General features: G+C 44.9%; 1 protein-coding gene across 1 annotated transcript in view; it reads right to left on the bottom strand.

Annotated features, from left to right (window-relative positions):
• pard6a (par-6 family cell polarity regulator alpha) overlaps positions 1 to 27,833 on the bottom strand; it is a 36,349-nt gene that overhangs the window by 7,163 nt on the left and 1,353 nt on the right. The window contains exon 2 of the mRNA XM_029634213.2: positions 23,571 to 23,793. Coding sequence (XP_029490073.1) covers positions 23,571 to 23,793 — 223 coding nt within the window. The remainder of the gene's footprint in view (positions 1 to 23,570; positions 23,794 to 27,833) is intronic.

Raw genomic sequence — 27,833 nt, 5'->3', positions numbered from 1 at the left:
TTAGAGGTGTACCTGTGGATGTATTTCAAGGCCTACCTTCAAACTCCGCGCCTCTTTGCTTGACATCATGGGAAAATCAAAAGAAATCAGCCAAGACCTCAGAAAATAAAGTGTAGACCTCCACAAGTCTGGTTCATCCTTGGGAGCAATTTCCAAATGCCTGATGGTACCACGTTCATCTGTACAAACAATAGTACGCAAGTAGAAACACCATGGGACCACGCAGCCATCATACCGCTCAGGAAGGAGATGCGTTCTGTCTCCTTGAGATGAACGTACTTTGGTGCGAAAAGTAAAACAAGTCCTATATCGACATAACCTGAAAGGCCGCTCAGCAAGGAAGAAGCCACCGCTCCAAAACCGCCATAAAAAAGCCAGACTACTGTTTGCAACTGCACATGGGGACAAAGATCGTACTTTTTGGAGAAATGTCCTCTGGTCTGATGAAACAAAAATAGAACTGTTTTGCCATAATGACCATAGTTATGTTAGGAGGAAAAAGGGGGAGGCTTGCAAGCCGAAGAACACCATCCCAACCGTGAAGCACGGGGGTGGCAGCATCAGGTTGTGGGGGTGCTTTGCTGCAGGAGGGGCTGATGCACTTCACAAAATAGATGGCATCATGAGGCTGGAAAATTATGTGGATTTGTCTCAAGACATCAGTCAGGAAGTTAAAACTTGGTCGCAAATGGGTCTTCCAAATGGACAATGACCCCAAGCAAACTTCCAAAGTTGTGGCAAAATGGCTTAAGTACAACAAAGTCAAGGTATTGGAGTGGCCATCACAAAGCCCTCAAAGTATGTAAACTTCCGACTTCAACTGTGTGTGTGTGTATATATATATATATATTTTTTTTTGTGTGTGTATTATATGCATATTTATATTGTATTATACAGGGCACATTTGGAAAAGAGACCTAAGTCTCAATGTCTTCCCTGTTAAAGTAAAGGTTCAATGAAAAAAAATCTCCCAAGATTCCAAATCCCAGTATCTCCCATCGTCTAATTTACATCCCTTTGCGTGGCACAATAAATTAACACAAAATGCAGATAACTTCTCACACATTCTTGAATCTTATCACCACACCTCAAAACTGTATGACAGGGTTGCGCTCCTGTGTCGCTCCTCTTTGAACTGATTAACACCATTTCCCTGTAAAAAAGGAATCCAGAGCAGTACAATAAAACATATCAAAATTGGTAACTCTTTATGAACACCTGAAACAATCCAATCCTTCACACCTCCAACGGTGTCCGTGCTCCCAGGGTTCTGTGGGAACGTACCGCCCCGGACAAAGCCACAGATGAGGTGTGTTTGACCTCTATGATAACCCACAGATGGTCAGCCATCCAAACAATGTCATAAATCGTGATTGAGTCATCATGCTGGGCCTCGGCCCTTCATCCCTGGCCTTCATCATCGTTCACATTTGTTCATTCTCTCTATTTTTCAACAACACACACATACTGTACACACACACTTTCACATACTGTACACACACACTTTCACATACTGCTGCTACTCTGTTCTTCATTACTATCATCACCACCATCATCATCATCATCTATTCTGATGCCTAAGGGCAACAGACAGGAAATCGAGAGGAGGAACAACAGACAGACATCTTACAGTGACTGCCTTTATGTACATATCTACCTCAAATACCTCGTACCCCTTCACAATGATCTGGTACTGGTACTCCCTGTATATAGCTTAATTCTTGTGTATTTTATTCCTCGTGCTACCATTAAAACAATTGAACTCTGCATCGTTGGGAAGGGCTCGTAAGAAAGCATTTCACAGTAAAGTTGTATTCAGCCTATGTGAATAATAACATTTGATGTGGTTATGAGGAGCACTGTCTGCTGAGAGGGTGAAAAACAGGAAGTCATCAACACCTCAGTGAGGCCATGGAGAAAGAAAAGAGAGCTTTTCCCACTCTGGCATTCTGATTTTACTGCCTGTTTGGTTATACCGTTGGGAGATCGGTGTACGACCACTATATATCATAAAGGATGCAGTGTATATGATCCTCTTAATACCGTTATAAAGTCACATTCAACACAGTGGCCGCTAGCCTAGCAGGGCCAGTAAGCAAAAGGTTACTGGTTTGAATCCCTGAGCTGACTCGGTGAAAAAACTGCCGATGTGCCCTTCAACAAGGCACTTAACCTTAACACACTGAGCTATAGGCTAGTCACTGCAAAGAGGTTTTATGGATGACAACATTAAACTGATTTGACCAAAGCCACAGGCTGTTGTATGGCGGGATAAAAGGGAGATTTGATGTATATCCAGGCTCAACTAGAGGGCATGAGACAGACTAGTGGTGATCCCTGACCTCAACACTATGAAGGGAAAACAATCATCTGCTCACCAACAGAACATCTCTTCCAACATGGTGAGTAGACCGAAAACCCTCTGCATTCACTGCATGTGTATTAAATAGATATTTATATGTTCCTATACTATATGAATTTCCAGTTATGAAAAGCATGTGTGTGGTATAGTTGACATTTCTTTGTTTGAGTTCATAACATATATGTTTAAGTGTCTGTCTGTTTGTGTTTGTCTGTCTGTTTGCGAGTGTCTGTCTGTTTACGAGTGTCTGTGTCACACCCTGACCTTAGAGATCCTTTTAATTCTCTATTTGGTTAGGTCAGGGTGTGACTAGGGTGGGTAATCTATGTTTTCTATTTCTTTGCTGGTCGGGTATGGTTCCCAATCAGAGGCAACTGTCTATCGTTGTCTCTGATTGGGGATCATACTTAGGCAGCCTTTTCCCACCTGTAGTTTGTGGGATCTTGTTTTGATACTGTGCTGTTTAGCCCTACTAGACGTTACGTTTTGTATTTGTTATTTTTTCTGTGTTCATTTAATAAATTAATAGGTACGCCTACCACGCTGCACCTTGGTCCGATCCTTCCATCGACGAATGCTACAGTCTGTCTGTTTGGAAGTGTCTATTTGTGAGTGTCTGTCTGTTTGTGTGTGTCTGTCTGTTTGTGAGTGTCTGTCTGTTTGTGTGTGTCTGTCTGTCTGTTTGTGAGTGCTCCACACAGAGCTGTAGCCTGCCCTGCTTCCCTCCCTGTCACCTCCATTAGGCTTATTGTCTGGACCCCCACAAAGAGCAAAGCAGCCTCTGTTATTAAACCCACTCAGGGGCTGGAGGAGGCGGGCGGGAGGGAGAGCCCATCCGGAGAGCACATGGGGGGAGGACTGGAAATGAACCAGCCAGACTGGCGTGACAGCCAGGCACCCAGGAGGAGGGGTAGGCTGGGGGCCGAGGTTACAGACCAGGGGGGTTGGGTCTGCTCAACGATCTAGCTGTCAATAAAAAATATTAAAAAGTCAGCAGATCAGGGAGAACTGCAGTACCTTCTGAATGATGCTTCCTGTCCACATCATCCCCACAGAGAGAAAGCCAGAGTTCATTACAATGGTCTGTTAAAGAGTCTGGACAGAACGGCTAACACACAGAGACGTGCAGGTTAACGGAGTAGGTTATTGAGGGCATGACCTTGTCTATAGAGAAAAGAGGGAAACGTCTGAAATGCTACTAGCGATAACCCTGGACATAAAAACAGCTGGAGCTAGACTCACTTCCCTACTGAATCCATTTCCCCCTTTTTCTTATTATCAATCTCTGCTTCGCTTTCCCACTCGGTTCTTCTCTCCCTTGTGTCTCTGTGATTGTATTTGTACACAGTGTAAGCATTGCACGCCCAGGGATCTGTGTGGTCTATGAGCACGTCTACACTCTTCCGAGCAGGATTATTGACCAACTGGGCTATAATGTGGTTTAACGGTGAGTGAGATCAGAGGCTAATGTGCAGAGTGGCTAGCTACAGAGATACTGTCTCCCTAGTGTGTGTGTGTGTGTGTGTGTGTGTGTGTGTGTGTGTGTGTGTGTGTGTGTGTGTGTGTGTGTGTGTGTGTGTGTGTGCGTGCATTAGTGCTGATTTAAAAAGGATCCATTGAAACCATCCCTTCACCCGGTCCTGTCCAATATAAATAACACACACACAAACATGTACACATTTCTTGGTATGCCTGTATGCAGAGCCTGTATTGCACACAGACAGACTGGAACATCTATAAAGTTGTCCTCTCCCTGCCCTGTCTCCGCCCTCTGGTGAGGGGTTGTGGGATTCTCCAACACATTCTAGAATACACTGCTATGGTATCCATAAAGAACAGATGACGAATACCAAATATGCTTCCCTCACAAGATGAAATCAATCAACTACGCTCCTCTCTATATCATGTGATCTCTGTAGGCTACCGCATGAATCACCTGACTCATGTTATACACTACATTAACTTAACAGCACAAGAGCCAGTAAATGCCTGTTAATGAAATGAATAACCAGCATCAGTAGGTCAACTCAGTTCTGAATCACTGCTGACATCTTACATAACCTTGAGCATGTTGAGTTTAATACAATGATGATTTGTAACAATGCTGGTATCATAAGGTGAGATACTGATTCAAAGCTAGGCAGTCATTGGATTGAAACACTGGGAAGAAAGGCTGAGGTGGGAGGGGTCAGCAGCACTGGGCCTCAGGAGAGGACATTGAAATGAAGTCAGCAGTGGAGGGGTGGGCTTTTACAATGAACAAAATTATAAACGCAACATGCAACAATTTCAAAGATTTTACTGAGTTACAGTTCATATAAGGAAATCAGTTCATTTAAATAAATGAATGAGGCTAATCTATGGATTTCGCATGACTGGGAATACAGATATGCATTTGTTGGTCACAGATACCTTTTTAAAAAGGTAGGGGCGTGGATCAGAAAAGCAGTCAGTATCTGGTGTGACCACCATTTGCCTCATGCAGTGTGATACATCTCCTTCGCATAGAGTTGATCAGGCTGTTAATTGTGGCCTGTAGAATGTTGTGCAACTCCAATGGCTGTGCGAAGTTGCTGGATATTGGCGGCAACTGTAGCACGCCAGTTTCTCCGATCAGGAGCATCCCAAACAATCTCAATGGGTGACATGTCTGGTGAATATACAGGCCATGGAAGAACTGGGACATTTTCAGCTTCCAGGAATTGTGTACAGATCCTTGTGACATGGGGCCGTGCATTATCATGCTGAAACATGAGGTGATGGCGGCGGGTGAATGGCACGACAATCGGCCTCAGGATCTCATCACAGTGCATTCAAATTGCCATTGTTAAAATTAAATTGTGTTATTTTTCCGTAGCTTATGCCTACCCATACCATAACCCCACTGCCACCATGGAGCACTCTGTTCACAATGTTGACATCAGCAAACAGCTCGCCCACACGACGCCATGCAAGCTGTCTGCCATGTGCCCGGTACAGTTGAAACTGGGATTCAGCCGTGAAATGCACACTTCTCCAGCGTGTCAGGTCAAGACCCTGGTGAGGATGACAAGCACACGCAGATGAGCTTCCCTGAGACGGTTTCTGACAGTTTGTGCAGAAATTCTTTGGCTATGCAAACCCACAGTTTCATCAGCTGTCTGGGAAGCTGGTCTCAGACGGTCCCACAGGTAAAGAAGCTGGATGTGGAGGTCCTACACGTGTTCTGCGGTTGTGAGGCCAGTTGGACGTACTGCCAAATTCTCTGAAACGATGTTGGAGGTAGAGAAATTAACATTAAATTCTCAAGCAACAGGTCTGGTGGACATTCCTGCAGTCAGCATGCCAATTTCACGCTCCCTCAAAACTTGAGACATCTGTGGGATTGTGTTTAGTGACAAAATTGCACATTTTAGAGTGGCCTTTTATTGTTCCCAGCACAAGGTGCACCTGTGTAATGGTCATGCTATTTAATCAGCTTCTTGATATGCCACACCTGTCAGGTGGATGGATTATCTTGGCAAAGGAGAAATGCTCACTAACAGGGATATAAACAAATGTGTACATTTGAGAGAAATAAGCCGTTTCTGTGTATGGACAATTTCTGGAATATTTTATTACATCTCATGAAATATGGGACCAACACTTTATGTGTTGCGTTTATATTTTTGTTCAGTATAGTATTCATGACTCTACCAGAATTTAAAATAACTATAACAGAGCCAGTTGTCTGCAGCCTACAGGCATAGAGCCTCTCAGGCCTCTCTCCCACTGGATCCATCAGACATGCTGATTTACCCACTTCCACAAGCCCCTCTCAGACTCACAAACAGAAGACAAGGAGGAATGGGTATGAGATACAGAGGGAGGGAGGGAGGGAGACAGATAGCTTTTCCATCTATTTGCCTCCTGCCCATGTATAGTCTATAGTGACAGGTCCGTCTACGCTGCCATTCATGCTAACCTTGGAGGGGTCCCGAGAGAACTCACTGTTGGTCTGCACAGAGAGGTGTGTGTATTAAGTATCGATGGGTATAGAGTGAACATCTGTCTCTCTGCTCTGCCATAAAGAACCCTCCCCCAACGTGAGCAAGATAAAGAAGCTGATCGTGGACGACAGGATAAGGAGGGCCGAGCACGCCCCCGTTCACATCGACGGGGCTGTAGTGGAGCGGGTCGACAGCTTCAAGTTCCTTGGTGTCCACATCACTAAGGACCTATCATGATCCGAACACACCATCATAGTCATGAAGAGGGCACGACAACACCTATTCCTCCTCAGGAATATATTTGGCATGGGACCTCAGATCCTCAAAAACAGCTGCACCATTGAGAGTATCCTGGTTGCATCAATGCTTGGTACGGCAACTGTTCGGCCTCTGACCCCCCCCCTTGAGTAAAAGTATAAAAGTATTTGGTTTTGAATATACTTAAGTATAAAAAAAAAAATCTAATTCCTTATATTAAGCAAACCAGAGGGCACCATTTTTGTGTTTTGATTTAGGGATATCCAGGGGCATAATTTACAAAACAAAGCATGTGTTTAATGATTCTGCCAGATCAGAGGCAGTTGCCCAGGGATGTTCTCTTGATAAGTTGCGTGAATTAGACCAAATTCCTGTCCTGCAAAGCATTCAAAATGTAATGAGCATTTTTGGGTGTCAGGCAAAATGTATGTAGTAAAAAGTACATTATTTAGGAATATAGTGAAGTAAAAGTTAAAGTTGTGAAAGGTATTCATAGTAAAGTACAGATACCCCCAAAAAACGACTTAAGTAGTACTTTTTACTTAAGTACACCACTGCACATAGACAAACACACACATTCACATTCCTTTTACACCCTTCACATATGCTTCTGCTCCTCTCTGTTTATTATCTATGCATAGTCACTTAACCCCACCTACATATTACCTCAATCACCGTACCTCGACAAACCCGTTCCCCTACACATTTTGTATTTTTATTTAACCTCAGCTAAGAACAAATTCTTATTTACAATGACGGCCTACCCTGGCCAAACCCTAATGACGCTGGGCCAATTGTGCACCGCCCTTTGGGACTCCCGATCAAGGCTGGTTGTGATACAGCCTGGAATCGAACCAGGGTCTGTAGTGACACCTCTAGCACTGAGATGCAGTGCCTTAGACCACCCGCCACTCGGGAGGCCACATTACACCACTGCGCGTGCGCGTGCGCACACACACACACACATTAAAGTAATAACCTCTGCTTCCTGTTGTTGGCCTTCTTATTGGTCTACGATTGGTCATCTCTAGGAGACAGAACGCGTCTCCTTCCTGAGCGGTATGACGGCTGCGTGGTCCCATGGTGTTTATACTTGCATACTATTGTTCGTACAGATGAACGTGGTACCTTCAGGCGTTTGGAAATTGCTCCCAAGGATGAACCAGACTTGTGGAGGTCTACAATTTGTTTTCTGAGGTCTTGGCTGATTTCTTTTGATTTTTCCATGATGTCAAGCAAAGAGGCACTGAGTTTGAAGGTAGGCCTTGAAATGCATCCTCAGGTACACCTTCAATTGACTCAAATTATGTAAATGAGCCTGTCAGAAGCTTATAAAGCCATGACATAATTTTATGGAATTTTCCAAGCTGTTTAAGGGCACAGTCAACTTAGTGTATGTAAACTTCTGACCCATAACAATATTCAACAACTGAGACATAAACTGAACAAGTTCCACAGACATGTGACTAACAGAAATTGAATAATTTGTCCCTGAACGAAGGGGGGGTCAAAATCAAAAGTAACAGTCGGTATCTGGTGTGGCCACCAGCTGCATTATGTACCGCATTGCATCTCCTCCTCATGGATCGCACCAGATTTGCCAGTTCTTACTGTGAGATGTTACTCCACTCCACTCTTACACCAAGGCACCTGCAAGTTCCCGGACATTTCTAGCTCTCACCCTCCGATCCAACAGGTCCCAGACTTGCTCAATGGGATTGAGATCCGGGCTCTTCGCTTGCCATGGCAGAACACTGACATTCCTGTCTTGCAGGAAATCAAGCAAAGAACGAGCAGTATGGCTGGTGGCATTGTCATGCTGGAGGGTCATGTCAGGATGAGCCTGCATGAGGGAGGAAGATGTGTTCCCTGTAACGCACAGCGTTGAGATTGCCTGCAATGACAACAAGCTCAGTCTGATGATGCTGTGACACACCGCCCCAGACCATGACGGACCCTCAACCTCCAAATCGGTCCCGCTCCAGAGTAGAGGCCTCAGTGTAACGCTCATTCCTTCGACGATAAACGCGAATCTGACCATCACTCCCGGTGAGACGAAACCGCGACATGTCAGTGAAGAGCAATTTTTGCCAGTCCTGTCTGGTTCAGCGACGGTGGGTTTGTGCCCATAGGCGACATTGTTGCGGTGATGTCTGGTGAGGACCTGCCTTACAACAGGCCTACAAGCCCTCAGTCCAGACTCTCTCAGCCTATTGAGGACAGTCTGAGCACTGATGGAGTGATTGTGCGTTCCTGGTGTAACTCAGGCAGTTGATGTTGCCATCCTGTATCTGTCCCGCAGGACAATTTTTTTTATTGTAGACCTCCACAAGTCTGGGTCATCCTTGGGAGCAATTGGACCACGCAGCCGTCATACCGATCAGGAAGGAGGTGCGTTCCGACTCCTTGAGATGAATGTACTTTGGTGCGAAAAGTGCAAATAATTCCCAGAACAAGAGCAAAGGACCTTGTGAAGATGCTGGAGGAAACAGGTACAAAAGTATCTATATCCACAGTAAAATGAGTCCTATATCGACATAACCTGAAAGGCCGCTCAGCAAGAAGAAGACACCGCTCCAAAACCGCCATAAAAAAAGCCAGACTACGGTTTGCAACTGCACATGGGGACAAAGATCGTACTTTTTGGAGAAATGTCCTCTGATGAAACAAAAATAGAACTGTTTGGCCATAATGACCCTAATTATGTTTGGAGGAAAAAGGGGGAGGATTGCAAGCCGAGAACGCCATCCCAACCGTGAAGCACAGGGGTGGCAGCATCATGTTGTGGGGGTGCTTTGCTGCAAGAAGGACTGGTGCACTTCACAAAATAGATGGCATCATGAGGTAGGAAAATGTTGTGGATATATTGAAGCAACATCTCAAGACATCAGTCAGGAAGTTAAAGCTTGGTCGCAAATGGGTCTTCCAAATGGACACTGACCCCAAGCATACTTCCAAAGTTGTGGCAAAATGGCTTAAGGTATTGGAGTGGCCATCACAAAGCCCTGACCTCAATACTATAGAAAATTTGTGGGCAGAACTGAAAAAGCGTGAGCGAGCAAGGAGGCCTACAAACCTGACTCAGTTACACCAGCTCAGTCAGGAAGAATGGCCCAAAATTCACCCAATTTATTGTGGGAAGCTTGTGGAAGGCTACCCGAAGCGTTTGACCCAAGTTAAACAATTTAAAGGCAATGCTACCAAATACTAATTGAGTGTATCTAAACTTCTGACCCACTGGGAATGTGATGAAAGAAATAAAAGCTGAAATAAATCATTCTCTCTACTATTATTCTGACACATCACATTCTTAAAATAAAGTGGTGCTCCTAACTGACCTAAGACAGGGAATTGTTACAAGGATTAAATGTCAGGAATTGTGAAAAACTGAGTTTAAATGTATTTGGCTAAGGTGTATGTAAACTTCCGACTTCAACTGTATATATATATATATGGTACCCTTGAACAGTATATAGCCTTGTTGTTGTTATTTTATTGTGTTACTATTACTTTTCCTTTAGTTTATTTAGCAAATGTTTCTTACTTACTTTATAAAAAATCTGCATTGTTGGTTAAGGGCTCGTAAGTAAGCATTCCACGGTAAGGTCTACACCTGTTGTATTCGGGCACGTGACAAATACATTTTGATTTGATTATGCTGCCTTTTCAAATAGAATAGGGTGAAAAGGGCACTTAAACTGGTTAAGTTTGCCTCCATCTTGATACAATATCTTCTTGTCTCTAGTTCAGAAAGACATGCTATTCTAGAGTATGCTAGCTTACTGACAGTGTTACACCTCTGTATGACGTGTTATTGCCGTGTTACAGCTTATTGGCTGTGAGTTTGCACTTCATAATGTTGTGCTATTGCAGAGGGGAACAGCTTATTGACTGTGTATTCATACATCACTATGACGGGTTATTACAGAATGACAGATCTCATTGGTTGGCTGCTGGTGTTATAAGGCTGAAGAAATCTAGTCGCTTATTTCTGACCATATATACAAATACTAAAAATGTGATTCCTTTTTCTGCAGAACTGTGTGGCTTTTAAAAAATATTGTTTACAGACAATTTTCCCTTCCCACCACAGCTGACACAAGTAGTGTTGTTTGGTACTCTATTAGCTGCCTGGGTTCCTTTGAGGATTAGCTGATCCGCTGATTCCACGCTCTAATCAGACAGACAGCAATAGTCCAATGACTTCCTGACTGTTCAGTCACATCACATAAATCTGACAAGTCCTGCCTTAAGGCACACACCGGCACTAATACTCCCATGTGCCCTTACAGCAGCCTTGCTGGTAGGTCATTGAGGAGTAGGTTGTTTCTACTTCACCATCACTGCTCTTGTCTGCCTCATTATTGAGAGTACGAAGATGTTCATCAACCTGCTGGTCACCATGAATATGCTAGTGAGGTCCCTGAAGGGGTCCCACTCTGAGCCCATTGTCAAACCCTTGCTATCAGATGAATTATTCCCCAGTGAACAGGCCAGGCTGTGGGATGGGAAGCCTGGCCTGGCGGCACTAGCACCAGCAAGCCCCTGTCCTCCAGAGTAGATGGATATCTGATGCTGCCAGCGGGAAGCTGATCACAGTGCTGTGGAGGGATCTCTTTGCTACCACAACTCCTGGATCCCCTTACAAGGGCTGGCCACTGGCTGCAATGTAGTGCTGCTCCATGAACAAACTATTCCTGTCTACAACAGCTGAGCTCTGTTGTCTATCAGTGTTCAGATATGACCCCGTCTTTAAGTATGTGCTCCAAATACAGATCATATATAGGACCCAGGAGTTTTAATTGACCCTCTGATCTAACCAGGAAGACCTCTAGTAGACTATTAAGAGTTCTTTCCTTGTCAGGTCATAAGGTCAGGAAAAACTTGCCCTACCCATATAGTGTGACTGACCTCTCCTGACAGGTCTCCGTGTGTGTGTGTGTGTGTGTGTGTGTGTGTGTGTGTGTGTGTGTGTGTGTGTGTGTGTGTGTGTGTGTGTGTGTGTGTGTGTGTGTGTGTGTGTGTGTGTGTGTGTGTGACCATGCTGTCCCCGTCCTGAGCCTATGATCTCACCCTGTCTGCACTCCAACCATCTGGAGACTGAACTGAAGCCCTGCCATATGGTCACCACAGCAACCCTTAACGCACCACTGTTTCCAGGAAGAATAGGCTTCAGTTGAACTTCCCTCTGCCATCTACAAAGGGTTCAGCAAAGTCTACCTAAACTAATTGACAACACATTCAAAACATGTACAGTGCCAACACAGAAGAAAACACTCATTTTCTGATTGAAAGACTCAATGACAACACGGTGTGTTAGTGGAGCAGCAGATCAGATCAACAGCAATGTGCCGCGTGTGAGGTGGGAGCAGCAACAGGCCTCGTACCTGTGTGTGTGTGTGTGTGTGTGTGTGTGTGTGTGTGTGTGTGTGTGTGTCTGGGATTACCCTTTAAGGTTGAGGGCAGCTCTAATCCCATCCCAGGATTATTACTGAGACACAGACACATGAGAGGGACCTGGTCTAACCGCTCTTTATATAAACCCCAACCCCACCCCCACTAACCCTGATCACACTATAAACCTCTGAAAGCTGGAGGATGGAGAACTATAGCTTTCACAAAACAGGCTCACACAGGGCACTGTGAGCATCATTCATACAGGTACATCCTCTCACCCACCAATTGCTTCCCTGTCCTTGAAGACACAAACACAGGTAAAGGGAAGTTTACAGTGTAAACTTCTCATGTTTTGCTAGCACAGACTGGAATATGTTCCGGGATTCCTCCGATGGCATTGAGGAGTACATCACATCAGTCATTGGCTTCATCAATAAGTGCATCGATGACGTCGTCCCCACAGTGACCGTACGTACATACCCCAACCAGAAGCAATGGATTACAGGCAGCATCCACACTGAGCTAAAGGCTACAGTTGCCGCTTTCAAGGAGCGGGACTCTAACCCGGAAGCTTATACCAAGTCCTGCTATGCCCTCCGACGAACCATCATACAGGCAAAGCATCAATACAGGACTAAGATTGAATCGTACTACACCAGCTTTGACCCTCGTCGGATGTGGCAGGGCTTGCGAACCATTACAGACTACAAAGGGAAGCACAGCCGAGAGCTGCACAGTGACACAAGCCTACCAGACAAGCTAAACTACTTCTCTGCTCGCTTCGAGGCAAATAACAATGAAAAGTGCATGAGAGCACCAGCTGTTCCGGAAGACTGTGTGATCACTCTCTCCGTAGCCGATGTGAGTAAGACCTTTAATAAACAGGTCAACATTCACAAGGTCGCAGGGCCAGACGGATTACCAGGACGTGTACTGCGAGCATGCGCTGACCAACTGGCAAGTGTCTTCACTTACATTTTCAACCTCTCCCTGTCCAACTCTGTAACACCAACATGTATTTAAGCAGACCACCATCTCACGTCTGTAGCCATGAAGTGCTTTGAAAGGCTGGTTACAGCTCACATCAACACCATACCGCCCCAACATATCCACAGATTATGCAATCTCTATTGCACTCCACACTGCCCTTTCCCACCTGTACAAAAGGAACACCAATGTGAGAATGCTATTCATTGACTACAGCTCAGCGTTCAACACCATAGTGCCCTCAAAGCTCATCAATAAGCTAAGGACCATGGGACTAAACCCCTCCCTCTGCAACTGGATCCTGGACTTCCTGACAGTCCGCACCCAGGGTAGATAACAACACATCCGCCACGCTGATCCTTAACACAGGGGCCCCTCAGGGGTGTGTGCTCAGTCCCCTCCTGTACTCCCTGTTCACTCGTGACTGCACGGCCAGGCACGACTACAACACCATCATTAAATTTGCCAATGACACAACAGTGGTAGGCCTGATCACTGACAACGATGAGACAGCCTATAGGGAGGAGGTCAGAGACCTGGCTGTGTGGTGCCAGGACAACAACCTCTCCCTCACTGTGATCAAGACAAAGGAGATGATTGTGGACTACAGGAAAAAGAGGACCGAGCACACCCCCATTCTCATCAACGGGGCTGCAGTGGAGCAGGTTGAGGGCTTCAAGTTCCTTGGTGTCCACATCACCAACAAACTAACATAATCCAAGCACACAAAGACATCCATGAAGAGGGCACGACAAAACATATTCCCCCTCAGGAGACTGAAAAGATTTGGCGTGGGTCCTCAGATCTTCAAAAGGTTCTACAGCTGACTGGTTGCATCACTGCCAGGTATGGCAACTGCTCGGCCTCCGACCGTTCGGCACTACACAGGGTAGTGCGAACGGCCCAGTACATCACTGGGGCCAAGCTTCCTGCCATCCAGGATATCTATACCAGGCCTTAAAAATTGTCAAAGACTCTAGCCACCCTAGTCATAGACTGTTCTCTCTGCTATCACAAGGCAAGCGGTACCGGAGCGCCAAGTCTTGGACCTACCAAGACGCTTCTAAACAGCTTCTACCCCCAAGCCATAAGACTCCTGAACATCTAGTCAAATGGCTACCCAGACTATTTGCACCCCTCCACCTCTTTACACCACTGCTACTCACTGTTGTCATCTATGCATAGTCACTTTAATAACTCTACCTACATGTACATACTACCTCAACTGACCGGTACCACCGCACATGGGGCGGCAGAGTAGCCTAGTGGTTAGAGCGTTGGACTAGTAACCGGAAGGTTGCGAGTTCAAACCCCCGAGCTGACAAGGTACAAATCTGTCGTTCTGCCCCTGAACAGGCAGTTAACCCACTGTTCCCAGGCCGTCATTGAAAATAAGAATGTGTTCTTAACTGACTTGCCTGGTTAAAATAAAGGTAAAATTAAAAAATTAAATCTTGGCCAGGTCGCAGTTGCAAATGAGAACTTGTTCTCAACTAGCCTACCTGGTTAAATAAAGGTGAAATAAATGTAAAAAGTTATTTTCCTGCTGCTCTTTAATTACTTGTTACTTTTATCTCTTATTTTTTTGAAACCGCATTGTTGGTTAGGGGCTCGTAAGTAAGTAAGTAACAGGTGAGTACACCTGTTGTATTCGGCGCATGTGACTAATACAATTTCATTTGATTTACGTCACCCCGCTCCTCCGCTCTCTCCACTGGCTTCCAGTTGAAGCTCGCATCCGCTACAAGACCATGGTGCTTGCCTACGGAGCTGTGAGGGGAACGGCACCTCAGTACCTCCAGGCTCTGATCAGGCCCTACACCCAAACAAGGGCACTGCGTTCATCCACCTCTGGCCTGCTCGCCTCCCTACCACTGAGGAAGTACAGTTCCCGCGCAGCCCAGTCAAAACTGTTCGCTGCTCTGGCCCCCCAATGGTGGAACAAACTCCCTCACGACGCCAGGACAGCGGAGTCAATCACCACCTTCCGGAGACACCTGAAACCCCACCTCTTTCAGGAATACCTAGGATAGGATAAAGTAATCCTTCTCACCCCCCTTAAAAGATTTAGATGCACTATTGTAAAGTGGCTGTTCCACTGGATGTCTTAAGGTGAATGCACCAATTTGTAAGTCGCTCTGGATAAGAGCGTCTGCTAAATGACTTAAATGTAAAATGTAAATTTAGCTGCACCTGCGTTTGTCAATTTGACAAAATTCTATTCTTCTCTTCTGTACCTACTGTTGTATCATTTCATTATGAGCTCCCTTACAGACTGCTGTTTCATGCCTCTGTCTGTCAACACTGCGCTGGATCACAAAACAGTATGACGTCTCCATCAGTATGAGTTGAGTCATCTCCATTGTAGGCGTACTGTAGTGTACATACGCACACATTCCATTCAGAATCCAGAAATGCGCCGTGGACAGCTGCCAATACCAGCAAGAATTCTTGCAAACCCTAAACAACGCCCACATACCCTCTCTGAACTCAGCAGGCAGCAAGCTCACAACTGTCCCTTCAATGTCTCTCTCTTCCTCTTGCCTCTGTTTATGCGTCTGCTCTGTCTTTAACCAGCTATATTACTAGTTTCTGGACAAACAAACACAACTGAATAGAATAGACCCCTGTGCTGCTGTTCAGTGGACCACTGGGTCTTTGATCAAAGGTTAGATCAAAAATCACATGCAATCTGGGGAAAAGGAATTCCATCCTGTACATCTGAGTGGGAATTCCATCCTGTACATCTGAGTGGGAAACTGGAAATAGAAAACTCTATTTTACTCTTTCACACTACACAGTGGTTTACAGTTTCTCCATCTCTATTTATTTGATGAACTTGGTAACTGCACCTCTATATCAACTAGTCAATACTGCCCAGGTAACTAGTCAATAGCCCTGGATCATACTGCCCTTTATTCACACCACTGACAGCCTATTGATCCTCAGTGGCATGGGCACCCGCAAACCAACCACACCTCCAGTGAACCTGCTGCATGCCAGTACATTTCTCTCACTGCGTACACTCCGCCCTCAGCCAGGCTCTGAGAATGTACCAAACAAGCCATGCACCAGACTGGCTGTTTCACAGAAACAAGAAATCCCAGCAGTTCTCAGAAGTCTAAGAAACTGAAAGACATGGAGAAAGACTTGGCTAGAGAAGAAATTCAGAGTCTGCTCTAACAGTGGGTGATCTGTGTTGCCTCAGAGCAGGTGTTTTGTCTCGTGATCTGACATGGCATGCAGTGCTCCGAGGTGAGAGAGAGAACGCTATACAGAACCCTGCCCAACACATACACTGCAGATGTTCCTAGCAGCACTCTGCCTACTTTCCTCATCTCTTTCTCTCTCGCTCTCTAGCTCTGCTATCCTAATATACGCAACATGACAAAAAGTGTGTGGATTCGGCTATTTCAGCCACACCCTGTGCTGACAGGTGTATAAATCGAGCACATAACCATGCAATCTCCATAGACAAAACATTTGCAGTACAATGGCCTTACTGAAGAGCTCAGTGACATTCAATGTGGCACCGTCATAGGATGCCACCTTTCAGACAAGTCAGTGTGTCAAATTTCTGCCCTGGTCAACTATAAGTGCTGTTATTGTGAAGTGGAAATGTCTAGGAGCAACAACGGCTCAACCGCGAAGTGGTAGGCCACACAAGCTCACAGAACAGGACTGCTGAAGCGTGTAGCGCGTAAAAATGGTCTGTCTTCAGTTGCAACTCTCACTACCGTGTTTCAAACGGTCTCTGGAAGCAACGTCAGCATAATATCTGTTTGTCGGGAGCTTCATGAAATGGGTTTCCATGGCCGAGCAGCCACAGACACAAACCTAAGATCACAGGGCGCAATGCCAAGCGTCGGCTGGAGTGGTGTAAAGCTCGCCGCCTGGCAGTCTGACGGATGAATCTGGGTTTGGTGGACGCCAGGAGAATGCTACCTGCACCAATGCATTGTGCCAACTGTAAAGTTTGGTGGAGGAATAATGGTTCGGGCTAAGCCCCTTAGTTCCAGTGAAGATAAATCTTAACACTACAGCATACAATGACATTCTAGACGATTCTGTGCTTCCAGCTTTGTGGCAACAGTTTGGGGAAGGCCCTTTCCTGTTTCAGCATGACAATGCCCCCATGCACAAAGCGAGGTCCATACAGAAATGGTTTGTCAAGATCAGTGTGTAAGAACTTGACTGGCCTGCACATACCCTGACCTCAACCCCATCGAACACCTTTGGAATGAATTGGAATGCCGACAGCGAGCCAGGCCTAATATCCCAACATCAGTGCCCAACCTCACTAATGCTCTTGTGGCTGTATGGAAGCAGGTCCCCGCAGCAATGTTCCAACATCTAGTGGAAAGCCTTCCCAGAAGAGTGGAGGCTGTTAGAGCAGCAAAGGGGGGACCAACTCCATATTGATGCCCATGATTGTGGAATGAGATGTTAGACGAGAAGGTGTCCACATACACTACATGATCAAAAGTATATTCCTCCTTTAGTCCACCTATATTAAAAACTCCATAACTATTCATATTTCATTTCACTCTGTCACTAATGACAGTTATTATCCTTGTTCAAATGTATTTTTGATGTATTTAAACAGGGAAATTGAGACCATTGAGACCAAGGCCTCTTTTACATGGGAGCCCTACACACAATCATACAATTCAAAATATTTACAAGTCCTATGGAGGGGTAGTACAATATTTACAATTCCTATGGAGGGGTAGTACAATATTTACAAGCAGTTAAAAAAAATGTACTTACAAAACACGTTTATGAAAAACAATCACATTCCCCATGAAAAATAACCTATTGCCCATAATAAAGTGTACGCTCTTAAAAAAAATGCTATGTAGAACCCTAACCCTAACCCTAACCCTAAAAGGGTTCTTCGGCTGTCCCCATAGGAGATTCCTTTTTGGCTCCAGGTAGAACCCGTTTTGGTTTCATGTAGAACACTTCCCACAAAGGGGAACCCAAATTGGGTTCTACCTGGAACTAAAAAGGGTTCTACCTGGAACCAAAAAGGGTTATCCTATGGGGACAGCCGAAGAACCCTTTTGGAACCCTTTTTCCTAAGAGTGTAGTGTGCTATGAGAAAGTGCGTCCAATGGCACAGTGGCAGCTGCATGGCGATATCACCACAGTCCAAAGCCAGAATGTATGCCGACTGAATGATTTGTTTTCTGCTATTTAACTCAGGCATGCCCTATTCCTAAAAGGAAGCCCATTTTAATTCTTAACTAACGTTAACTCATCAACATGTTTTTGAAAGATAGCTTTTAGTCAATCCAGATACCCACATATTTATAAGCGAGGACACGATCAATGTGGGCACCGTGCAATGTACATAAATCATCAGATACATTTGTAAGCATTTGCATTAAGCATGCAAATACAGCAGGATTGTGGGGGCATAAATTCACTGTCTCTCTCCCAGTCCTATACATAACACAAATGCATTCCCAGGCACACACAAACTCACACAACAGTATACTCAATGCACACACACACACACACACACACACACACACACACACACACACACACACACACACACACACACACACACACACACACACACACACACACACACACACACACACACACACACACACACACACACACAGAGCTGCTCCTCGGGGTATTGAGCAGCTGGTGCAGCTTTAGTTGAGCGTGTGCTGGGTGAACACAAGGGAATCTCTCTGACTATGCTAAAAACAGAAGCACGGCCAATGGGCTTTACACCAGCATGCCAACCCACAATAACACCACTAAAACACTACCTAAAGCACTCCTGCATGACTACATCGGAGCACGGTTTGAATTTGCATATTGTTTTGAATGTAGTAGCAGTGTGTGTTTGTGTTTGTCCATGAGTGCGGGTAAGGGAGATGGGGGGGTTGACTTTTAATGTTAGCTAGAGGAGATGTTACTGGAGGCGTCTTCAGGTCCCTCTCTGGAGAGTGAGGAGAGAAGAGAAAACCCTTTCTTCCCTCTTTTCCCTTCTCCCTCTGTGTTTCTCTATCTCCCTTTTCCCTCCCTCCTCTCAGCCTTTCTTTCCATGTGAATTAGCTGATTAAACCCCAGCTTATGAAGCAGTTTGCTGAAATAAATCTTCAATGAAGTAGATTGAGCAACCACAAAGAATATATTATTTTCGCTAATCTATGCTTCTTGGACTGCCAGCTGTAGCCCAGCTAATTCCCCAGACCTTTGCTACTGGCCTCTTGTGACTGTACCGAGAGATTGTGGAGGGATGTGGTAGCTAGCTAGTAGAGAACAGCAAGGATGGGCTAGTGGACTCACTGGGCTGACAGATACCATAGGTGTTTTGTGCTGGGATTATGTACGGGTGAGGATGGAAACGAGCGTTGGATCCCTTCTGTATGGAATCCCATTAGCCAGCCTGTCAATGGCCACTCTGTGTGATGAGCTCATGCTAAAAGCCCCATCAATCTCATCAGTGTTTCGGTGAACCAGCAGCACTCTGTGACATCAATGCCCCATAAAGTGGCAGTGGACAAGGGAGGATCTGGTTAGAGACTTTTAAAAAATGGTTCCACCAGCACAATGTGTCCATCATGCCAGTAATGAGTCAATGGACCAAAGCTCTGTCATGTAGCAGCCTCTGGGGGAGGTTAGATAAGAGTCAATCTCTGGACAGCAGCTTTTTGAGCTTTCAATAGCCAGATGGGCCAGTTGTGCTGGTCAGAGTGGTTGACCAGGTTCCTAGGTGTGGTCCTAGACTAGTATCACCACTACCTACGGTCTGTTAGTATCACTACAACCTTTACATTAAGCTGACAACAGACAGGGACTCCAACCCCCATGTTGACTCTCACCATTTGATATGATTGCCCATAGTCCTCTGAGGTTATGATTCAAATATGTCATGTGTCTGTACTGTATGGCAAGGATGAATAGTCTCTCTGTATAGATGGTCTCTCCAGAGATGAAAGGGAGATGAGAAATAGAATACAAAGAGAGAAAAGCAAGCAAGTAAGGTTGAGCGAAATGTGGTTGGCTGAATAACGACCGTGTAAAGCAGTTCAAGTGAATGAAGAGCACTGCTCTAATGATTTGCTACTTATTTGCTCTCACAACAAAACTTGTGAGCGAAAAAGCCATTACTGTGGAAAAATGACATTCCTTCCATGGAGAAGATGAAGCTGTAATCACGTAGCACCAGGCCCTGCACGGGTATGTCTGTAACAGCGATAAGCCCTCTCTGGAAATGTGCATTTCTGTTCCCCTCAAAACATGGTTTTATCAAATAGATCCTTTAAGAAAGCTATGCTAGAGAGAGGGAGGGAGAGAGAGAACGAGAGAGAGAGAGAGAGAGAGAGAGAGAATGAGAGAAATGAGAGAGAAATAAGAGAGAAAGAGAGCTGAGATTGAGGACCAGGGGCTAATCTGCCTTCTTATTCTCCTTTAAATAGAAATACAGGCATAACTCATGAAGATTTCACTAGGCGCATAGTGTAATCTTAAAAAGAAGAAAAAACACTAGCACATGCAGTAGTATTGCAGAGGGTTACCAAATAAAATCAAACTAAATGAAACTGCATTTTGATGAGGGAACAAACATATTTCCTGTTACCATACGGTTAGTAAGTGGAACTATAGCCAGACATTTAGCCCATTGAAAGGCTGACAGGTGTTCAGCTATCCAGGACACTAAAGAGCATCCCCCATGAGAACAGGAAGTAGCTATGTTGTCAGTCGGTGGCAGCCGAACAGAAAAACTCCTGCTGAGTGAACAAATAGAGCTCAAAGATTCTGATTGCTTTTGTCTCCTGAGCCATTCAAATTAATGATCAGAGTTTTGTCTGTAAAGCGAGGAGGCTTTTTCCAGCTAATGAGTAATTAGCAGGTGTGCTGGATCTCCTGGAGCATACAGGGATGATGGCTTCCTGTTTATACACAGATAAACATTCACTGTGCAAGCTATGGCTTTGTTATTCAACTAGGCCTATCTTCCACATATATACTGCAGATGCTGTAGATGAGAACAGGTAGCAAACACTGAGATGGATTGTAAAAAGATATCCCTATAGCAGTCTCTTTCTCTCCTTCTCATTCTATTTCAATTTCCATTCCTCACTTTTCATCTCCATCTTTGGGTTTTTCTCTTGAAGCCTAATTCTAGGACCACAGGGCCGACTAGATCCCATTAGCTACATTCCTCGCTCCCCTGGTCTGTGCTGAACGTAAGGCTCCCTCTGAGCTTCCCTCCCCCAGCCACCAACCCTCAAAGCCGTACCTCTCAGTGCACCTCACAAATGGCATTTCAATTGCTCTTCCTGAAATGTACTATTCCAGCATGCCACTCTAAGCATCCACGTCATCTTTGTCCAGCCAGCGTTATTGCTCCTAACCACACCCGTGTTGACCTCATCTCAGGCCCCAGCAGGGAGGTTTCTGTGCTCCCCACAATGACAGGCAGAGCAGGGCCCTGGCCCTGGTGCTGATGCAGCAGGAGTCACTCCCACAGAGAGCCATGGACAGAGGCAAAGCTGCACAGCCTCTCTTCTGACTGACACATAGCACACTAAACCATTAGAGCTTCAGCGACCATACAGAGGGGGGTTGAACTACAGGGCACTACAGGGAATCTCCTCTCTACCCACAGCTGAGCACATACCAAAGATGGTTAACTAGAATACCCATCTATACCCACTGGCCTGTATAACATTGTGAGCCTGATGGATAATTATATAAAGTGGTAATTGAATCATGGACTCTATCCTGTAGCAATCACAAAGCAGCTGGACTTGGCTAATAAAGAAGGATAATAATGGGAATTTCATTAAGCTCTTTTTTATGTTACAAAATAAAACTGATTATGGAACAGGATGGTCCTCTAAAACTGGGAACAATAGGAGCCATTCTCCAGATTAACATTTCCAAATGAATTATGCAAACAAACAAAACAATAAAACAACATGACATAGAAAGACTGGACTATAAACAATAGGGGAGCGACTTTTAAGAGCATTAATGGGCGATATCCAGAATGCAGAATTGGTTTTGGTCAAACTCACTGACCGTGATGGGGCATTAGGAATGGAGGGGTATAGATGGAGATAAAGAGCTAGTAACAGAGCGTGGTGGGGAAGAGAGGGGAGCATCCAAGGTATAGTGTGTTTCAGGGCAGGCTGGGTGACTCCAGCCCCAACTGCATCTCCAGCTCCAGCCTCAGCTACTTCCCTATCCCCAGCTTCAGCCCCAGTCCCAGCTCCAGCTTCATCCCCATCCCCAGCTCCATCCCTATCCCCAGCTTCAGCCCCAGTCCCAGCTCCAGCTTTATCCCCAGCCCCAGCTCCATCCCTATCCCCAGCTTCAGCCCCAGTCCCAGCTCCATCCCCAGCTCCATCACTATCCCCAGCTTCAGCCCCAGTCCCAGCTCCAGCTTCATCCCCAGCTCCATCCCTATCCCCAGCTTCAGCCCCAGCTCCAGCTTCATCCCCAGCCCCAGCTCCATCCCTATCCCCAGCTTCAGCCCCAGCTCCAGCTTCATCCCCAGCTCCATCCCTATCCCCAGCTTCAGCCCCAGTCCCAGCTCCAGCTTCATCCCCAGCCCCAGCTCCATCCCTATCCCCAGCTTCAGCCCCAGTCCCAGCTCCAGCCCCAGCTCCATCCCTATCCCCAGCTTCAGCCCCAGCTCCATCCCTATCCCCATCTTCAGCCCCAGCTCCAGCTTCATCCCCAGCCCCAGCTCCATCCCTATCCCCAGCTTCAGCCCCAGTCCCAGCTCCAGCCCCAGCTCCATCCCTATCCCCAGCTTCAGCCCCAGTCCCAGCTCCAGCTTCATCCCCAGCTCCATCCCTATCCCCAGCTTCAGCCCCAGCTCCAGCTTCATCCCCAGCTCCATCCCCAGCTCTAGCCCCAGCTCCAACTCCCTCCCCAACTGCATCCCCAGCTCCACCCCCAGCTCCAGCCTTAGCCCCAGCTCCATCTCCTCTCAGCACAGCACTCTGCCTCTGCATTCTTGAGGGCTGGCACAGCACCAGACAGCCCCACCCACTGAGGCAGGCCAGACTGGCAACAATGACCAGAACCCCAGACACTCATCCACTCACAATACAAACAACAACATCATCACCATTGCCATACTGACTGACTCTTATATTTCCATCATCAGTCACAGTAAGAAATGCAGCTGTCAACAGCAGAACCCTTTCTGCTAACAATTAGACAACAGCTTAAGACATAACACAGTATTTAATCATGAACACACACTACACACTGTACTACTCTATAATTTTCTGCTAGCTCACCTCAAAACTAATTTCCATGATTGACAACTGATTTAAAAACACATCAACAGCGCCGAAAACAAACAAGCATCAACAGTAGCACTGGCAAACAACTCACTTCAACACAACAGTCAACAGCCATTGGAACAAAAACACAGTGACTCCAATTGCAATAAGGTCAACATCAATAGCAGAGAGCTTTAGCCAACAATGTAAGCTAAAAATGAGGTTTCCCCTATAAATAACTCTCCTCTCCCACCCCATCCCTCTCTCCCTTCCCTTCCCTTCCTCCCCTCCCCTCCCATTCCTCTCTCCATGCCACAGCCTCACCTCTCTTCTGGATGATGATCCTGAGTAGTGGATTGGCTGAGGACAGGGCCTTGTAGAAGTTGTCATCGTTGTTGATTGGCAGCAGGTCACCATAGATGTCCGCATATCCCAGCAGCACCTCCACACTGGGGATGCGGTGAACAGTCTGCAGCAGTCGGTAGAACTCCTGAAAGCCACCGGTGCCGCTCTTCTTCAGAGCGAAACGTCTGTACTCCGCCTCAAACTAGAACACAAAGGTCAGAGAACATTGTGTCATGAAAACAATAATGCAAACTGATAACGAATGGTGCAGCAACAAACCCCAAACAATTGATCTAGACTCCAATAAAAGCCTCGGCCATAACATTGCTCTTCACTAAACAATTAAAAATTCCCCTCTATTGCTTTTCATGAATGCATTCTGGTCCTCATAACATAACATAACCTAGGTATTAATTTGACTAGACATAGAACTAAACCTATAGACATGGTCCAGTATGTAACAACTAGGACCATGTTCTGAGATGTCTCACTAGGTGCGACACGGTGGAGTGTGGGTCATTGTGAGGTAGCTGTGTAGCACAGATACATAAAGATCGTTTAGGGGACAACACAAGCTGTGAGATATGCTTGTCTGTCTGGAGCTGCTGCCCTGCAAGGCCAGTGAATGTATCTCTGTGGTGCGTATCACATGGAAACACACACAGAAGGTTGTGTCACTCCTCTCACATAATGTGCAATCCCATCCTTGTCTGGGGCCACAGACTTCCTCAATCACAAAGACAGGGAGACAGATAGAAAACAGATTGGCAGACAGACAGATTACAGAGGGAAGGAAAAACAGGCAGGCAAGCAGAGAGAGGATGGGAAAACAGGGCTAGACAGTCTGGAGTGGACTGAAGAGTACTGGATGGTGCACCAACACCATTGGGTGTTTTCATAATAGCATGATTGACTGGTTTGTGTGTCCAACCATATTGACAGACTGAAACAAATAATGAGTACTTGAGAAAAATGAGTGGTCCAGGGCCTAATCACCTTTTCCTCTCACCACTCTAACTCTGCAGGGGTTTACTACTGAAGAAGAATAATATATTGCATGCTTTACTGGACAGAAAGGGTGACTGATTATGCCATTTCCACCCATTCACCTATAACACAGCTTCTGAGCTTCAGTCTATTTCACAAAGATCAGAGCAGAGCTGCAGGGGAAATCACCATATTTATAATGACCATCAGAGATACAATGCACACTCTCATCTCAACTCTCAACACATCATCTCTGTTTGCTCTTTATCTCCTCTCCTCTGATGGTGGTATCTATGGGGACATGGAGTTCTCATTTTGTAACAATATCAAGGAATGCACTCTGGAGAACGAAGTCAAACATTATAGCTTCAATTCCTTAGTTCTCTTCATACCTTAATGAGCCATTTGGGTGGATACAGTAAACTACGTATGGGCAGGATGGCTTCTATCAAGTATGATCAACTCTGCCTAAATATCACCTTCATACCAAGTAATCAAGTGAAAGAGTATTTGAGTGTGAGCATATAGAAGGTGACGGTAAATGTGTAAGAAAACAACGAATGAGTGAGTGAATGAGTGAGTGCTGGACAAGTTAGTGTAGAAGATTCTACTGTATTCCCAACCATCCTGGGGCTCCAATGTGCAAAACATCTTTGCTGAGTCAAGAAAGTCCTTATTAGTTCGCGGAGGCCAGCCCTCTGGAGAACCGTGTAAAAGGCTGTCGAACAGGGGAGCTAACGATGGGCCTATTTGTCTTCAAACCATTTTAAGATGCAGTGCTTCAGCTGAGGCACATAACTGAAATACTAACAGAATTAGAAGGAATCCACTGTCAACAAGTTGTTAAAAATCACTGCTGAGGAGAGCCAGACAGACAGTGAGGCAGTTGGTTGCACATTACACTGCAGAGATATTGCCTGTATAGATTTCCCTATTAGAGTTTAACATCACAATCAGTAGCATATTGTTTGAATTTGATAAACACACATGAACTGTGCATTCAGACTAGCGGTCGACCGATTATCATTTTTCAACGCCGATACCGATACCGATTATTGGAGGACCATAAAAAGCCAATATCGATAAATCGACCGATTATTATATATATATTTGTAATAATGACAATTACAACAATACTGAATTAACACTTATTTTAACTTAATAAAATACATCAATAAAATCAATTTAGTCTCAAATAAATAATGAAACATGTTTGGTTTAAATTATGCAAAAACAAAGTGTTGGAGAAGAAAGTAAAAGTAAGAAAGCTAACTTTAAGTTCCTCGCTCAGAACATGAGAACATATGAAAGCTGGTGGTTCCTTTTAACATGAGTCTTCAATATCCCCAGGTAAGAAGTTTTATGTTGTAGTTATTATAGGACTATTTCTCTCTATACCATTTGTATTTCATATACCTTTGACTATTGGATGTTCTAATAGGTACTATAGTATTGCCAGCCTAATCTCGGGAGTTGATAGGCTTGAAGTCATAAACAGCGCAATGCTTGAAGCACAGCGAAGAGCTGCTGGCAAATGCAGGAAAGTGCTGTTTGAATGAATGCTTATGAGCCTGCTGCTGCCTACCACCGCTCAGTCAGACTGCTCTATCAAATCATATACTTAATTATAATATAATAACACACAGAAATATGAGCCTTAGGTCATTAATATGGTCAAATCCAGAAACTATCATTTCGAAAAACAAAACATTTATTCTTTCAGTGAAATACGGAACCGTACCGTATTTTATCTAACGTGTGGCACCCCTAAGCCTAAATATTGCTGTTACATTGCACAACCATCAATGTTATGTCATAATTATGTACAATTCTGGCAAATTAATTACGGTCTTTGTTAGGAAGAAATGGTCTTCACACAGTTCGCAACGAGCCAGGCGGCCCAAACTGCTGCATATTCCCTGACTCTGCTTGCACAGAACGCAAAAGAAGTGACACAATTTCCCTAGTTAGGAGAAATTCATGTTAGCAGGCAATATTAACTAAATATGCCGGTTTAAAAATATATACTTGTGTATTGATTTGAATAAAGGCATTGATGTTTATGGTTAGGTACATATTGGTGCAATGACAGTGCTTTTTTCGCGAATGCGCTTATTAAATCACCCGTTTGGCGAAGTAGGCTGTGATTCAATGATAAATTAACAGGCACCGCATCGATTATATGCAATGCAGGACCAGCTAGATAAACTAGTAATACCGTCAACCATGTGTAGTTAATAACTAGTGATTATGTTAAGATAGTTTTTTTTATAAAGATACGTTTAATGCTAGCTAGCACCTTTCCTTGGCTCCTTGGCTCCTTGCGGCACTTGCGTAACAGGTAGTCAGCCTGCCACGCAGTCTCCTCGTGGAGTGCAATGTAATCGGCCATAATCGTTGTCCAAAAATGCCGATTACCAATTGTTATGAAAACTTGAAATCGGCCCTAATTACTCAACCATTCCACTTAATCGGTCGACCTCTAATTCAGACTATACTAGATTGTTAAAGGTCCAATGCAGCTGTTTTTAATTCCATATGAAATCATTTCCGGGTAACAATTAAGTACCTTAATGTGATTGTTTTCAATTAAAATGGTAAAATATAAACAAAAATAGCTTCTTAGCGAAGAGCAATTTCTCAAGCAAGAATTTTGCTAGGACTATCTTCATGTGGTCTGAGTGGGGAGGGGGACTGGTCTGAGTGGGGAGGGGGAGGAGAAAACTAGCTGTTTTGGGCAGAGAGGTTTGGAACTCTCTTTCTTTCTAAGTCTATTAACTAATTTACCAGGCAAGCCAAAACTCCATCCCACCAAAACAAGCTGAAGTTTCAGGTGGTCTTTTCAAACAGCTCTTACACTAAAAGGGCATTATCATAATTTTCACAATTTCACAGTATTATTCCAGCTTATAGTGTGGAAATATACATAAAACACAGGTAAATCGTGTTTTTAACTACACTGGGCCTTTAATGATTTTGACATCAAATCAAATGTTATTTGTCACATGTGTCGAATACAACAGATGGAGAGTGAAATACTTACTTACAAGCCTTTAACCAACAATGTAGTTTTAAGAAAAATAAGTGTTCAATTGTGCTTTGTCTGAGAAAGAAGTGCACGGAGGCATGAGGTTTTGCTTTTCACACTAGCTCATACTTGTCTTGAAATGAAAACATGCAGTCTAAAGGAAAACTACAACCACTATTGAATTTGAGCTCTTGTGACAGCTATAATTAGATATTATTTCGCAAACA

Source organism: Oncorhynchus nerka, linkage group LG25 (assembly GCF_034236695.1).
Source record: "Oncorhynchus nerka isolate Pitt River linkage group LG25, Oner_Uvic_2.0, whole genome shotgun sequence".
NCBI classification, from domain to species: Eukaryota; Metazoa; Chordata; class Actinopteri; order Salmoniformes; family Salmonidae; genus Oncorhynchus; species Oncorhynchus nerka.
This window is presented reverse-complemented; position numbering and strand designations above follow the sequence as displayed.